Source organism: Dipteris shenzhenensis, chromosome 6, assembly GCF_047967505.1.
Source record: "Dipteris shenzhenensis isolate YYH24624 ecotype China chromosome 6, Dip_SZ_1.0, whole genome shotgun sequence".
NCBI lineage: Eukaryota > Viridiplantae > Streptophyta > Polypodiopsida > Gleicheniales > Dipteridaceae > Dipteris > Dipteris shenzhenensis.
Genome location: NC_141601.1, coordinates 43,900,975 through 43,917,088, shown reverse-complemented (window position 1 = coordinate 43,917,088; position 16,114 = coordinate 43,900,975). Strand labels below are relative to the sequence as shown.

Below are 16,114 nucleotides of genomic sequence, written 5' to 3'. Positions count from 1 at the left end.
GGCTGGCGCTTGGTAGGGGGGTGTGAGTGCGAGACACACCTTCCTTCCTCAGGCAATGTCTATGAACAACAATAATCGTCTTTTAGCCCGTCGAGGGATGGCCCGTCGCCTTTTGTGCGTTCGACCGAGTTCAAACCCGCTATGACACATGAGAGGTAGAGATGTACCAAGGTCTTAAACCAGACTGTGACACATGAGAGGTAGAGATGTACCAAGGTCTTGTTAGGACAGCCCTATGAGAATATATCTTAGTACTACATTAAGTTTTTGAGAGGTAGAGATGTACCAAGGTCTTGTTATTAGGACAGCCCTATGAGAATATATATTAGTACTTAAGTGAGATTAAAATCATACATTAAGTTTTTGCCTCGGAGGTCTTCTTCCTGTTTCTCTTGACAAGAGAAAAAAAAGCCGAGGACTCACGAATCGCACAAAGCGACAACTAGGGCTTGGCTATGGCGGGCATACCTCCGCCCGCAGATTCTGGTGCTGGCCGTGGTCGCGGCATGACTGTCCCCGCTTGGATGAAAGGTATTTCCCCTTTCGCCTTCCTTTATCGCTAGGTATTTTTTTGCCCTTTTGGCGCTCCAATTTCGGTTTGCCCACCGTCTTTCCTTTGTCAAGGGCCCATCGAATTGCTTCTACCACACGCGCCTCGTGTAGTTTTTGAGCTGCAGCATGCAAGGCCGGACAGATTTGGCTGTCTGCGGTTGAATATTGTGCAAACCTGATGCTTGGAATTTGGAATTATCATCTTGTCGAAAATTGGTTGTTTTCTGGAGACGGATGGATAATGCCGCAGGTGCTTGTAGTCTGAAATGGGGCTTAGGAACTTTGTGGATTGCCGTACAACTGTCAGCGTTGCTTTGCTTACTAAGCATTGTTTTTGTGTTCCCCCAACTTATTTTGTGGCCTTCCTCGTTTTTCATTCTCGTGTTTCTTCTTCTAAGCTGTCATTTTGCAACCGTGAAGGCTTAAGACACACGTACAGTGGTTCGCATGCCCACATTCCAACATGTACACATTGGGGATACAAAGCTGTCTGTTTGAAATTTATATTTATTGCTTCGAACTGCCAGAGATGGACCCAGCTATCTGATTGGAGGGAATGATTCATCCAATTTCACCATTTGAGTCAATAAATAAGCAACTTCATCATGAAATTATAATGCCATTTATTTGAACTCGTTGATTGCCTCTTTTTCATGTTCCCCACTCCCCTTTGGATTTGATAAAATGAGATTGAAGAGTAGTCTGAGGGAGTAGTCCAACTTAAGCACCAATCCATCCTTTGTTATTTCTTTTCCTTTGCTTTATAGGTTGTTACTTCTTGGATTACTTTCAGGTCTAACATCTGAATTATGCATCTTTATAGGAATAGGAGTTGGTATTAAAAAGAGTTCTGAAAACTGAATCCGTGCACTAAGTTATTGGTAGTCTATGTGGTTTTGGGGGCCAGCACTTTGTTTGGCGGTTGGTCGATTGGTAAATATGAACGGTTTAATATGTTGGAGATGTTTAATATGAACGGTTTCTTTTGGTGTCCAGGGCCAACGGCACCTGGTGCTCCATCCCCTCCACCTGCACCACAGGCTCCTCTCCATGGCAATTCTGCATCTATCGGCACAATGGTATACATTTTGTCATTCTATGTTTTATTTAAAAAGGAAGGGGACATATGGGTAAAGAAAGGATGTTTTGTCCAATCATTTTTGTAACATTAGTTGTCTATACTGAGTGCATTAGTTATGGGTCTGTATGTGGTGGTTAGCCTCTGCGGCCACCTGCTTTAGGTGCCTCAGGACCGGCTCCAAGCTATGGTCCTCCTATGCAGATGCAGGTATCTGCTTACAAAGATAGCATGATTATGACATGTTGGCTTTTGTGACCTTATTGGACGAATTGTTAGTGTGATAGTGATGCTTTATTTTGGTGGTTAAAGTCAATGCAGTTCAGGCCGGCTGCCCCCCCCCAGCCAGGACAGCAGTTTGGACCTCCTAGCAGTCAGCCCTTTCGCCCAGTAGCCCCCCCTCCAAGTATGGGACCGCCTATGAGTATGCCACCTCCGAGCATGGCAGGAGTGGGTGGGCCTCCAAACACTTCCTCTCTTCAACCACAAACCACACAATACGCACAAATGCAACCACGAGCGACCCAACAGCCACAGCCAATCACGTCCCAAGGACTCTCTTTCAATCAGCAGCAGAGACCGGTAACTGGTGGACCGATGCCATTGCCACAACCCTCTCAGCCACTGAACATGCAGCCTCCACCTGCTTTCTCGGTAAGATGCGCAGATTTTTGGCAGCTTGTGTACTTTCCGCTCATGTCTCAAGAACTTTGCATTGAATTATTGAATGACTCTGGTTTCCTATATTTAGCTTCTAAGATGGCTTGCTGATGCAGTTTCCATCTGCACCATATTCTCAACAAAGCCTTGGAGTTACTCCAGTACCATTTCAAGCCTCCTCCCAACACCATCAGGTCCAATTGATGCAGACTAATGCACAGCCATGGCCTGTAGGTTCCACCCAGACAAGTGCTCCGGGCCCTCCGCAAATGGTACAAACGGGTCAGCAAAATTCTTTTACAGTGAACTCAGTCTCGGTAAGATCGTATGCCTATTGGTGATGCATAAGTTTTCTGGATATATGCATGTTCCTTATGGCGATAAGCTTTTTCTATGTTGCTGGCTGAATTGGAATTACTTGCATTGGATGTACCAGGGAACATTGGCTCCAATGGCTTCTTCGCCTTCTCCAGGACCTTCAGATTGGCAGGAACACAACGCCCCTGATGGAAGAAAGTATGTGTTTATTTTAGCGAGTGCATACCAATAAGTGGTCATGTTTTACTTGGTGTGATTTGGAGATTTCATGTATGCTTTGTAGTTCCCAGGACAAGAATATATCTAGCTGAGCCTTTAAATTATCCATGCCATTTTTATGATATTAAAAACAGGCAACTGTGTAGAGTGTTGGATGCCTAGTTGATTATGTTGCCCTGGCCGTTTGGGACTGATTCTGTTTTCTGGTGGAAACTACAGGTACTACTATAATAAAAGGACAAAAACGTCAAGTTGGGAAAAGCCCGTAGAGTTGATGACCCCAGTCGAGGTATCTCTGTTTTCAGATTTATATGTGAGGTTACATCCATGAGGAAAAATGTGTCATTACAATTTGAAATGTTAGTTTTTAATTATTTGCAAGCAAATTATTCTCTGTGTGTGTGGGCAGTATAGGCTTAATTTTTATAAACCAAAAAAAAAAAAAAAACAGCCAACCACGTGTGGGCATGCACACATGCGTGTATTTTGTGTACATGTTTATGTATGTATAAAGAAGTATGCATGTGTGCATGTGCATGTGTGTACACACTTGAGACACAGATACCGACACATAATTATGTACCGACACATATTTATGTGCGTGCGTGCATGTGTTATTTTCACAGTATGCACACGTGTCCCAATTTAACAGTGGTTAGCTTGTACATAACTTGGGTGGAAATTGGACAAGGCTTTTAATCCCAAGGGGCCAAGGACAGGATGATTGGAATTTCAGGAATCAAGTTAGGATTAGGCTAATTATAGCTAGAGGTATGTAAGCAGACCAATCTTCACTTTTGTGGCATTGATGATCACATCTGGCTCTCTTTGCCGGGCTTAAGGTAGCTTATGTTGAGGACGCTGTTGGAGTAGAGGATTCAGTGCAAAGGGGAGATCTAGGTGGAAGATATTCTCTTCAACGGGCTGTCATATGGACAGTATAAAGGCTGACACATGGGCAGCATGCTGAAGAGATTATATGGCTGTCTGCACGGCAGCATGGAGGACAAATATGAGGGAGCAACCTGGGCAGCGGAAGGACATGCACATCGGTAGTAAAGCATGATGCTTGGAAGAGTGCACAGAGTGCTGGCAGATCTGCAGGGGAAGGGGCAGAGGTAGGGACTGGGCATACAGCTATGTAGGCAGAGGATAATAGCGACTACAAGCGGCATGGAATGGGCCAAAGGGGCCTAAAATAGTCCTGTTCTGGTTGGCCAGATGGATTAGGCTGGTTCATGGGGCCACTGGAGGTTGGCCTAGATGGCTTGGTTATCCCTATTGGAAGCTCGTCAGCCAGCACATGAAGGGGGACAGACTGAGTCCACTCCTCTTTTATAAACAGAGCCTGTTTGGGGGTTTGCGAATACATTCATTGCTCTCAGCTGAGAAGGATGTTAGGCGGTTTTGGAAACTCTCTCTAGGCTTCACACTGAGGTGCTTTGGCAGCAGGTCCGCAGTTCAGCAGAGGATGCTAAGAACTGTCAGAGAAAAAGTGTCAACTCCCCATTTGTAATTCCCCAAATGAGGGGAGCATGGGGGAGTGATACCCTCTAGAGGAAGAGGGGCAGGAAGAGGGAGAGAGTGTTGGAAATAGAGGATAGAATCACTCAGACCTCACACTCCCGATCGCAGCTCAAACAACACTCAATGAGACAGAGAAAGAGAGATAGCAAAGACTCTGATATATTCTTCCACAACAGTGGGCTGACAAAAGCTCAAGAGATGAGTGTACAAACAGCCAACAGATGCTGTCCCAAATCCTGAGAGCGGGGGCCTTTTATAGGCCCATTGCTGGGCTGTGAAAACCGACCAGCAGGGGGTTGGCCCCCTGCTGCAGCACCGACCAGGCTGGTCTTTCGTCACTTTTGGAGGCATTTTCGACCAGTTTTGGAGCTGCTTCTTGCATTTTCGAGTTGTTCTAGGGTTGCTGCTGCAGAACCGCCTTCAACAGAGCACTTTCGGGGTTGCTCCTAGCCTCTAATTCATCCAAAACAGCCGTTTTTCAGCAGAGTCTCCTGCTATATCATCTCGGAGCTGTTTGAGAGAGCTGCTTTTCATTTTGGAGCACCTTGCTCAGCTGTTTTGAAGATTTCGGAGGCTTTCAGATCTGCTACAGCACCTTGAGCAGTCCCTACGCCCACAAGCACTCTTTAATTGATTCATTCTTACTCTTCAAGGTATACAAGGAGTATTCTTGTTGCTTTTCCATTAGGGTTTGCATTTTGCAACCTCTGAGTTCATCCACTAGCAGCTGGACACCTTTACGCCTTTTTCAAGCTGCTGATTCATTCCAAAGCCCTAGACCAACTCCTTTATTGGCTGGTTATCCATTTCAGCTTATTGCCTTTGCTACCTGAGATTGATATTATGGAGCCTCGTCCCCGCGGTGAAGACTCATCAGCATCACTCTCAGCTAGGGATGAATAGAATGACAAAGCAATGACGCTTATTGGTGTGAGGTTGGTCAACAAATCGCTTCATCAACTTGACCTCACTACTTCAACTAAGGAGACCCTAGACAAGCTCAAGAATATTTATGCTACATCTATTGGACCTGAGCCGGAAGCTTCATCTGCTGTGTTGCATGATCTATTCCTCTCTGAGGTGGTAGATGATGCTAAGCTCTATGTGTGTTTGTGCTGAGTCAAATAAAGGTTCTCAGTCTTGAGTTGCCCCTCTGAACTGAATGTATTTGGAGTCATTAAGAGGTACTTTGGTTATCCCCCGAAAATGAATGTATTGTCTTTTACTTTGGTTTGATGGTATTGATCGCTCAGTTCAAAGTAAGGGGGGTGATGAGTGATGGTTTACACTTGCTGGTCGCAAGCTGATTGAGAAGTCACTATCACACGGGAGGTGTAGAATAGTTGGACTTGCTCTTTGCAGTATTGTGGTGGAGGGGGGATTGGTCTACGCCTCGCGTGTTTGCTCTGAAGGGAGGTGTTGGAGATATCTTAGCCAAAGAGTGTGGAGATGTGATATGTTGGTGTGTAGTACTAGAAGATCTAGTACTAGTCATTGTGTGAGTCATGTGAGTGCCATGTGTCACTATGGGACATATCCCATATGCACTTGGTGCAAGTGTGTGAGTGTGTAGCCTATAAGGCTTTACTTCACTTGTCTCATTTAGTGATGATGACTGGATGAAAGCCTTCATGGATTCTACATTTGTCTACCATTTCTTCACTCCCTAGCCTCTCTCTCTCTCTCTCTCTCTCGCGCCCGGGAGCCAATGCTTGGCACCGATGAAGGATCATTGTTTGTACAAACATAGTGTATAGAAACTTTCTCATTTCCCAATTCCATAGGTATGCCTTCTTGCACTTATTGTGGAAGCTGTACAAGCTGTACAAAGCTTTTGAACCCCACACGATTCTTCTTTCTACACATGCATTTCACTTGTAGTTGTCAGCAAATTCTAGCCTTAGATATTTATATGAGTTGATTGTTTTCGAAGGCTCCCCTTTGTAAGTGATATCATTTTGTTTATTGCATCCCAATCACCATGACTTTTGTCTTGGCTGCATTCTTGAGTGTTTGTAGAAGTCCCCCAGTGCATCCAAATGCGCTTGCATTTTTTGTTTGCTCATTGTGACGAATACTACGTCATCTATGTAAATAAGTTACAATAGAGCATATCCAGCAATTTGGACACCACCTATGTTGTGTATTCTTATCGAAGCTTCTAGGTCATCGATAAAAAGACAAAAATAAGTTGGCGAAAGGGAAAATCCTTGTTTGACCCCTATGTCACTGCTTATGACAGCTTTCCCTTTGGAGCATGACTCATACATAAGTGGTGGTGCTAGCTCGGCTATTACTTGCTCATATAGATGGTATGTAGCTTCTCGGAGTTTGTGAGGGACTTGAACCCTTTCCACTCTTTCCCATAGTTATTTGCGCGGGACTGTGTCAAAGGCTTTCTTGATTTCAACAAAACATCAAAATACAGCCTCTTTTTTATGCTTGGCTCCTTCTGATGCAAGCCTTATGGCGATCAAATGGTCTACTGTTGAGTGCTTGGGGTGCCTGGGATTATGCCTTGACCCCCTTGTCTCTTCGACCATTTGCTGATTTTTTACTTGAGAATGGTGCCATACAGTGCTGAGCTGCCATTCTAGGGGAAACCCTTCCTCTAGTGCTATATTCATAAGCCTTGTAAGCATTTTCTTTGTCTCTTCCCCCCATGTGAGGATATCCGCTACTAGCCCTTGTGTGACTAGAGCCTCCCCATTTGCTAGTTTTTTCAGCCCTTTCTCTACATCTGCTTTCGTTATCGTAGATATTGTTGCTTTGATGGAAAAGCCATGATACACTCTCTCTTTTCCCTCTCTTTTGTAAAGGTCTGTGACAAACCGTATCACGTCTTCCCTTGTTGCTTTCCTCTTTTGAGTTTATTGCCTTGTAGTCTTTGAAAAAACTTCTTGGGGTTTCGTTTTAGGGGGGAGAGAGAGAGAAGTAGAAGTGGAAGTAGAAATTATTATCGTCCACGGGGGGCCGAAAACGACCCATGGGACCCGAACGGTGTACAAGAAAAGTCTCCTCCGGTGTGGAGGGGTCAAGAATTTTCAAGTTCTTGACGGTACAAAAAGAGGCGGGTAACAAAAGATCCTAATGCTGCCGGCGAGGCAGTGGAAAGGACTGATGTTAACTGTGTGGAGTCTCCCAGTAACTTCCGGTAGTCCTCCCTAATGTGTGCATAACTGGGACACTGCAGAGCTATATGTGCCTCTGTCTCCACTGTTTGAGAGTCACAAAATCTGCATACTCTGGCATGTCGCGGAAGATTCAATCACGCTCCCTTCTCAATTGCAAGCATGTGAGATCTAGTCCGGAATCTAGCAATATTTCTGCGATAGAGCAAGGGGATGGAAGTGCTGATGTATGCCTGAGCAGGGGCCTCTTTTGTCATATATGTGGACCAACATGTGGGGTTGATGTGATCTTGGCAATACTCCAGCTTCACCCTCTTCTTTGTTGTTAGCCATTGAGTCTGTAGAGTGGTCAGTAGGGACATCTGAAGCTCTTGGATATCTTGCTCTTATGGTTCTTTTGAAGTTTCATGCTGGCCATCCATGCCCTGTGAGGTAATCTATCTGTTTGCATTTGTTGTACCTCCACTAAGTATTGCAGTACTCTAACCAAAGCATGGAACTCGATAGGTCTCCTGCCTGTTTCTAATAGTAGCACCGAGTATGGAGTAGTTGCCTTTACACCTAAGTGGCGGCGTAAGAAAGCCTTCTGCATTTTTTCGATCTCATTCCATGTCGATGGGGGAATGCTGCCTCCTCATACTTCCACTCCATAGAGTACTGTTTGACACCATCTATGATCTGCTGGAATATCAATTCCTAGGTATTTAAAAGTATTGACATATTCGAGGGGCTGTCCATCGAATATAATGTCTGGGGGATGTAAAGGCTGAATGGTGCACACTGCCATCATTTTGGTTTTGTTGACATTTACCTGCAGCCCGCTCTCTAGACAAAAGGTCTTCAATATCTGTAATAGTTTGTGCATGTGGTCGGGATCATATGCAAAAAGAACTATATCATCTGCATATAGCAGTAACAATATTACCCACACTCCTATTTTGGGGCCTTGTATGTCTTCTGTTGACATAGCTTCTTTTACAAGTTCTTCTAGCCTGTCAATGCATATCCCAAATAAAGTGGGTGAGAGTGGGCAGCCTTGCTTGACTCCCATGTTGCTTTGAAATGCAGTCGATAGTCCCTGAGATTGCTTCAATTGGCATAGAACTTTTTCATATATCCGGGAGATGCCCAGTCTGAGTGTCAGAGGGACCCCCAGGATGTGCATTCTATCCCATAAACCTCGGAGAGAGAGAGAGAGAGAGAGAGAGAGAGAGAGAGAGAGAGAAGTAGAAGTAGAATTTAATAGTGTCCTCGGGGGGCCAAAAATGACCCATGGGACCTGTCTCAATACAATGTAAAAAGAGTCTCCTCAAGGAGAGGGGTCAGGAGTCTATGAGTTCCTGGCGACAAGTAAAAAGACGAGTGACAAAAGATCCCAAAGTTGTCGGAGAGGCAGTGGAGAGAATTGATGTCAATTGAGCGAAGTCCTCTAGTATTTGTTGGTATTCCTCCCTAATATGTGCATAACGGGGGCACTGTAGAGCTACATATGCCTCCGTCTCAACTGTCTGCATGTCACAAAGGGTACAGACTCTAGCATGTCTGGGTTGGTGTATCCAAGCTCCTTGCTCAATGGCAAATGTATGAGCATTGAGATATGGTATGGAACCTGGCTATGTTCCTGCGATATAGAAGGGGGATAGGTGTGTTAATATAAGGCTGAGCATGTGTCTCTATGGACATGTATGTAGACCAACATGTGGGATTTATGTTGTCTTGATAATGTTCCAGCTTTACCCTCTTTTCACTTGTCAGCCAGTGATTCTGCAAAGTGCTCAGTAAAGACAGTTGAAAATCTTGCATGTTGACGTTTGTAGGCGGCATGGTCAAATATGCTTCCACTTTCCATCTGCTGAACCATTTTCTTATGTCGGTTGCCCATCCTGTGCAGATGATCTTACTTTTGTAGTTCTTTTGAAGCTTTGTGATGGCCTTCCATGCTTTATGAGGCAGCCTATCAGGTTGCATTTGCTGTACCTCTATTAGGTATTGCATAACTCTGATCAATGGATGACATTTTCCAAGACTCACAATAAGTTATTCCATTTCTCGAATGCTCATCCTAGCACGGGTCTTAGCATTGAAGTAAGGACATGTAGCACCTTTGCCAATGTACATCTCTTCTATGTGTGTGATAGCATTCAACCATTGAGATCTTTAAGGTAGATGAGACCTAGAGCTCATGCACTGCTATTAGATCAATCACGATTTTTACTCAAGTTGTTGAAGGATAGAAAACTTAGTGTATGTATTTGAAGTTTCCAACAGAAGTACTGAGTATGGAGTAGTGGGTTTGACACCAAGGTGTCGCCTTAAGAAAGCTTTTTGCATTATTCCATGTAGAGGCTGAAATGCTGCCTCCCCATACCCAAGTGTGATCTATGTGTCAACCCTCTATCTGAGCTGTCGGGTCACAGACTCTGGGTCACAGTCGTGTCGAGGCCTCGTCTCGTGGGTGTCCATGTGATCCGGCTGGAAAAACTCCGTGATAGAGCTCTGAGAGGGATCAGCCAAGGAAAAAGTCTGCTCTTGTCTCCGTGCTTGAAGTATCCTCTCGCGGTGTTTGAGTGCCTCATGAACGAAACCTGCCAAACATTGTTGGTCTGGGTAGGAGATGAATTGGGCCAAAACCCCATAGCTTTCTTTGAAGAGGCAGTAGAAAAGCCCACGGATCTCATAGTAAATAGGACACTTGAAGATGAAGTGCTCCTCTGTCTCAACATCCTGCATATCACACAAAGTGCATATGCGCCTCTCCTTGGTTAGTTGCTTTGCTCTGCCGCTATCAATACGAAGTCTGTGAAGAGACTCGGAACTGCCCAAGAGATCCTCAGTGAGTGGGGTAAGTAAATCTGAGTGTACCCTGGTGGGTCAATGAAACCCTCCGCTGTGATATGTAAGAGGAAGATCACTCGGGCCCAGCCAGGTCCGAAATGTGTGTAGCTGTAATAGATCTTCACAAATAACCTGGTTGACCTCGTGTGATAGGAGGGGGGGGGAGAGAGAGAGAGAGAGAGAGAGAGAGAGAGAGAGAGATCATTATATATTAATAATTATGCATATAGTATTTTATATATTATGTATTTTAAATGTATAACTAGAGTGCGTTTCTAGGCAAAACTCCAATCAAATTCCTGGAACGTCTCAAAACGAAACTTGGGAAACGAGTTTCACGAAACATTTCTGATAACACTAGAGTGGCTGCAACTCAAACTAAAAGGATTGTGGCTTGAAACCATCTTGCCTTGAACTATTGAAGGAGCTCAAACGAGGACTCATGAGTTAGGTTGGAGCTATGCTAGACCTTTGAGCAAGAATGACGACCTCTCAAACTTTGACTCTCAGGTCTAGAAGCTTTGGTACCATGTTTAAAAACAGGTTAAGACCAAGGGAGCGAGTGAGCTGTGCACAAGAGAGTAGCCTACAGTGTACAATTATTGTACAAACCCCAAAGGAGGGCAATCTTGATTAGGGTGAGATAAACCAAGATTAGGGTTCATAAACCATGTGTGCAACCCTAAAAAATGCAAAAGACAATGTTGAAACCCCTAGATGCGCAACTTAAGACAATGTGTACAAGCCATAAAAGTGCAATTTACATAAACTTATTAGGACATAGATCTTAAATTATGGGGGGCATAATGTACCTCATATGCTGATCCATGTTAATCTTGGGTGATTTATACACCACCGTGTGGCTGGTATTGGCCAGGGTATGTAACCCTGGGGGCTAAGGACTGTATACACTGGCTCCTAAGATCTAGGGTTGAGGTGTAAATTCCTCTAAATACATTGGAGGGGACTATGGCTATATCTTCTATCTAAGATTGTTTCGGTTAGGCTCTTTTGGTTAGACTGTCAGTGCAAGACTTCTTTAAAATTGAAATTGTGAACTGCAGTGTTTTTCTTGAGCGTTATTTCTGTAAGTCAATTCACTCCCTGCACTCGTCTTTCTGCAAATTTGTTCTCACACATGCTCGGTGTTGCAGCGTGCTGATGCTTCCACAGTTTGGAAGGAGTTCACCACAGCTGATGGAAGAAAGTACGTTTTCAATAAGGAGATGAACTTCGCAACGTGTTTCTCGTTTAGCTCTTTGGCACAGCCAAAAATCCCTTGCATTCTGAACACTTGTCATTCAAGGCTCACGAAACTTATCTAGCTGCCAATGTCTGTTTCCAGGTATTATTACAACAAATTGACAAAACAGTCAAAATGGACAATGCCTGACGAGATGAAGGTTTGTTCTAGTAACTTGGTAGTGCACTGTGATAACAATTTGCTTTCCGTAGCTTTTATATGATTGTGTTGTCGCTTGGATGACTTTACAGTTAGCCCGGGAGAAAGCAGAAAAAGCAGCTAATGCTCTATCTACAGCAGCCTCTGAAGTAGTCTCTGCTGTTGGAATGCCAACAGCACCTGTGTTGGCTGGTGTCTCTTCTTCACCATCGTTGACAGCCTCACCAAGCCCAGGTCTTGCTGCAATGCCGCCGGTATTGCAATCTGCAGTGTCAAAACCTGCTACCCCACCTGCTGAGACCAGTTCGGTTCTGGAGGCTTCTTCGCCAGCTGTTAATACTACTCCATCAGCTGGCAATGCCGATACAACGTATGTTTCGCAGCTGGATTTGTGTGCACATGAGCCTTTGGTGTACGACATCTCTGATTTTGTTTTTCATATCTGCATATTGACAAGGAAACTGTCTCTATTTACTGACTTCTGTGCAAGTTCATGCATGCATTTGTTGGTTCATGTGCTCAAACAAGACGAAAGAAAGAAGCTGGATTGACTTTAATAAGACAACTAATCATGAAAACAATTATCCTTGTTTCTAGCCGGAAGGGCAAGTAAAATCGCATGGGAAAAGCAAATTGGAAGTACAATGCGGAACATGGTGTTTTTTTTTCGGGGGGGGGGGGTGGATTATTACTTTTTAGGCGGTTTTTAAAATGCCATGGTGTTTTCAGGCTTTTTATAAACCTCTAGGCCACCAAAAAGCAACATATTCTAGACAAAGAGGGGGTTTGGGGGGGGAGGGCATTGCAAAAGTTGCCTTTGGGTGTCGGCCCCAGTGACTTTTCAGTTCATTATTTGACCTTAAGAGCACCCACGAAATCTGTTGGAGATATCATAGCCAAAGAGTGTGAGAGATGTGATGTGTGATGTGTTGTACTAGGAGATCTTGTACTAGTTCATGAGTGTCACGTGTCACCATGAGACTTATCCCATATGCACTTGGTGCTGGTGTGTGAGTGTGTAGCCTATAAAGGCTTGTACTCCACTTGTCTCATTTGATGATGATGAATGAATGAAAGCCTTCTATGTTGTCTACATTTGAGTTTCATTTCTTTACTCTCTCTTTCTCTCTCTTACTCCTACCATTTTCCAACATGGTATCAGAGCAGGTTAGTCCTGCCCTAGCTGCCCTGCCACGTCATCATCTTCCTGCCCTAACCCTAACCCTAACTCTGCTCAGCTCTTCTTCTTGCAGCCGCCTCTAGCTGTATCTTTCTCTCAGCTCATTTCTGCCTCCAGCTGCCTCTCCTGCATCCGTCTCTGTTAGCCTACATCCCACCTCCATTGCTTCCTTAATTCTGCCTCCATTCGAGCTCTCTTGGAGCACTAGGCAGCTTGATAGCTAGCTGGCTGATGTTTTCTTCAGCACGCTTGTGCACGTGATGTTCCCTAAGGCCGTTTTGCAGCTCTCCATCCCTAAAATCAATGTTTTGTATGCTGTTGCTGCATAGCCGCCCATAACAGAGACATTTGGGGACTGATTCTTGGCCTCCAGCACATCAGAGACCTGCTACAGCATTCTGAGCTGTTCTAGGGAGCCGCCTTTCACATAGGCAACCCACTTTTGCACTTTGGAGTGCCCTGGTGAGCCTTTTTGAGGTGTTTGGACCTGCTGCAGCACTCTGTTCTGCATTTCGGGGCATATACATGCTGTTTCTTGATTCGGGTTCATGTTTGGAGCTTCACTAGGCATCTTCTATATCTGCCCTTTTGCACACGAGGAGTTTGCTATTGTGTTCTGAAGCCCAAGACCAGCCCATTCTTTCACTGGTTCTTCATCTCAGCTTGCTGCCCGCCTTCATGCCATGTAGTGTGATTTCTCCATTCCCCGCGTGGACCAAATTGTAGGGCATCCGTATTTTTTTACAAAGAAAGGAAGGTGATTGCAGATTATATGCTGTTTTGATACATAGGCAAGTGGGCATTAGAATTTATAAAACTAATATTGTTTGCTTTTAAAAAAACATGCACAAAAATAGGATATTGTTCTTACCATGTAATGAGTGATGTTACATGTTGTCCAAGCCTCTTTCATTGCCTTTCCAAAACTCTTTACCACTTCTTCAAATGCTTGTTGATCATTTTTGCTAAAGGTGGCTTGGTCACAAAAAAAAAAAAAGTTTATCTAAGCATTTCCACACTTCTGCCTTGACACCTCTTGCCAATCCATCTGCCTGATGATCTTTGACAACATTGTGTACTTTTCTCCACAAGTTATACTTTATCCTTGATATGTATGTTGTTTTATTGCCATTTATTTTTCTTTTTTCTAGATGAGACAGAAATCTTCTAGCCTTTACTCCACCAATAGATGGCTTGATAGGAACATATTTTTCATTTGAAGATTTTTCAAGATCCTTTGTAATATGTACATGTCCTCCATGGAGACCAATAGGCCTTTGCCATCATGACTTCATTGTCTTCTAGTTCCTTGCTCGTGGAGAAGTTCGTAAGGTTTTCCCACATGGCAAACCAAGATGCAGCTGCTCCTTATGTGTGAAGGAGTTTGGGATGTTGTTGAGGATGACAAAGTTCATACACTTGATCAGCAACAACAATGCAAGCTTTGGAAGCATCAGAATCCAAAAGCCATTGTCCTCATTGGTCTTTGCTTGGTCAACTGTCTCAACCTTCATGTGGACTTCAAGTCAATAGCTAAGGAGATTTGGGATCGTCTTGAGACATTATTTGGTAATAAAATCATGAATAGTATGCACGAGATATCATGCTTTGAGCAAACTCTTGAAGCTCTACGCCTTGCCACTACCATGTTTGATGATATGGTGACTCTACTAATTGAGAAGGACCGTCGTAATAAGGAAGCCACTCTTGTCTCTCTTGGTGATCAAGCATTTGCTTCCACAAGCAAATGGAAGACCAACAAGAAATTATTTGCAGGTTTTGCAAGACAAAAGGACATATTGAGGCTCATTGCTTTAAGAAGAAGGAATAGGAACAAGAGAAGCACCATGCCAATCTTCTCGTTGAAGAACATGGCGAACCTTAAGAGTCCCCTGTGGAGATACATGCAGCTACAGTTGAGGTTCACGCCTCTCTCGTGAGAAGCCATTGGGCTCTCTAGACCCTATATGCTATGTGTTTTTGTGTTGTGGTAGATAAAAGGTTCTTAGCCTTGAGTTGTCCCTCTAAACTGAATGTATTTGGAGTCAATAAGAGGTTCTCTGCCTTGGGTTGTCCCCCAAAAATGAATGTATTGTCTTTTACTTTGGTATCCACCCAATTCAGAGTAAGGGGGGGTGACGAGTGATGGTTTGCCCTTGCCGTCCGCAAGCTAATTGAGAAGTCACTATCACACGGGAGGTGTTGGATAGTTGGACTTGCTCTTTGCAATATTGCGGTGGAGGGGGGATTGGTCTACTCCTTGCGTATTGGGTCTCACTCTTTGCTTTGAAGGGGGGTGTTGGAGATATCCTAGCCAAAGAGTGTGTGAGATGTCGTGTGATGTGTTGTACTAGGAGATCTAGTACTGTAAGTCATGTGTGAGTGCCACGTGTCACTATGGGACTTATCCCATATGCTCTTGGTGCTAGTGTGTGAGTGTGTAGCCTATAAAGGCTTGTACTTCATTTGTCTCATTTGATGATGATGGATGAATGAAAGCCTTCTATGTTGTCTACATTTGAGTTTCATTTCTCCACTTCCTAGCCTACCTCTCTCTCTTACTCTCACCATGTTTCCAAAAAAATCGCCTCCCCCCCTTTCTTTTTCCATGGTAGGCATCCTCTGCCCTTCTTCCTTGGCCTCTTTCTTTCTACAATGAAATAAGGACACATGTTGGATAACGCGTGCTATGAACAATTGAGATAATGTCATGTTGCGAGGAACCCAAATAGCGAAGAAGCTAGGCATGTGGACTGTAGTGCTACTCTAGCCCTCTTGTTGTATAGAAGTGAGTCTTGCCTCTAGGTGCCCCATAGAATTCAATGCTTTGTACCTTGAAAAATATGAATAAGTTCACCTAAGTTGTAGGCAATGATGATGCATATGGACGATGTGTTGCCTTTGCATCTACTTGATGAGTATGATGGATGCCATGAGGAGTTGTTTCTTGAGGATGATGCCGTTTATAGTCTTGTTGGCTTATTTGAGGAAGAAGCAACTTGCCAAGTTGAACTGTGCTGCAATAGCATACTGAGTAAGTGAGCTCATGGGAGGTGGCACATGTGATCATGCTGTGCAAGGTGGCTCTTATTTGAATACGTGTCAGGAGGTTGTTTCTATGGAAGGAGCTTCTTCCTTGGGTTCAGGTGGTTATCAAGGGAAAGGATTCCAACATGTGATGCTTTAGACTTGGACATAGATAATTGTGCTTT

General features: G+C 44.2%; 1 protein-coding gene across 5 annotated transcripts in view; it reads left to right on the top strand.

Moving 5' to 3' along the window:
* The first annotated feature begins 353 nt into the window (after positions 1-353).
* LOC147901210 (pre-mRNA-processing protein 40A-like) overlaps positions 354-16,114 on the top strand; it is an 87,327-nt gene continuing 71,566 nt past the window's right edge. For 3 of the 5 annotated variants that reach the window (XR_015541218.1, XM_087376313.1, XM_087376312.1), the window contains exons 1-10: positions 355-531; positions 1,549-1,631; positions 1,772-1,840; positions 1,943-2,284; positions 2,407-2,607; positions 2,727-2,806; positions 3,047-3,116; positions 11,475-11,527; positions 11,666-11,723; positions 11,815-12,092. Coding sequence is in view for 2 of the 5 variants with exons in the window: in XM_087376313.1 (XP_087232439.1) it covers positions 456-531; positions 1,549-1,631; positions 1,772-1,840; positions 1,943-2,284; positions 2,407-2,607; positions 2,727-2,806; positions 3,047-3,116; positions 11,475-11,527; positions 11,666-11,723; positions 11,815-12,092 (1,310 nt within the window). In the remaining 3 variants the exon portion in view is untranslated. Of the gene's footprint in view, positions 532-1,548; positions 1,632-1,771; positions 1,841-1,942; positions 2,285-2,406; positions 2,608-2,726; positions 2,807-3,046; positions 3,117-11,474; positions 11,528-11,665; positions 11,724-11,814; positions 12,093-16,114 lie in introns of all 5 variants that reach the window. The other 2 variants (XR_015541220.1, XR_015541219.1) reach the window with 2 other exon arrangements.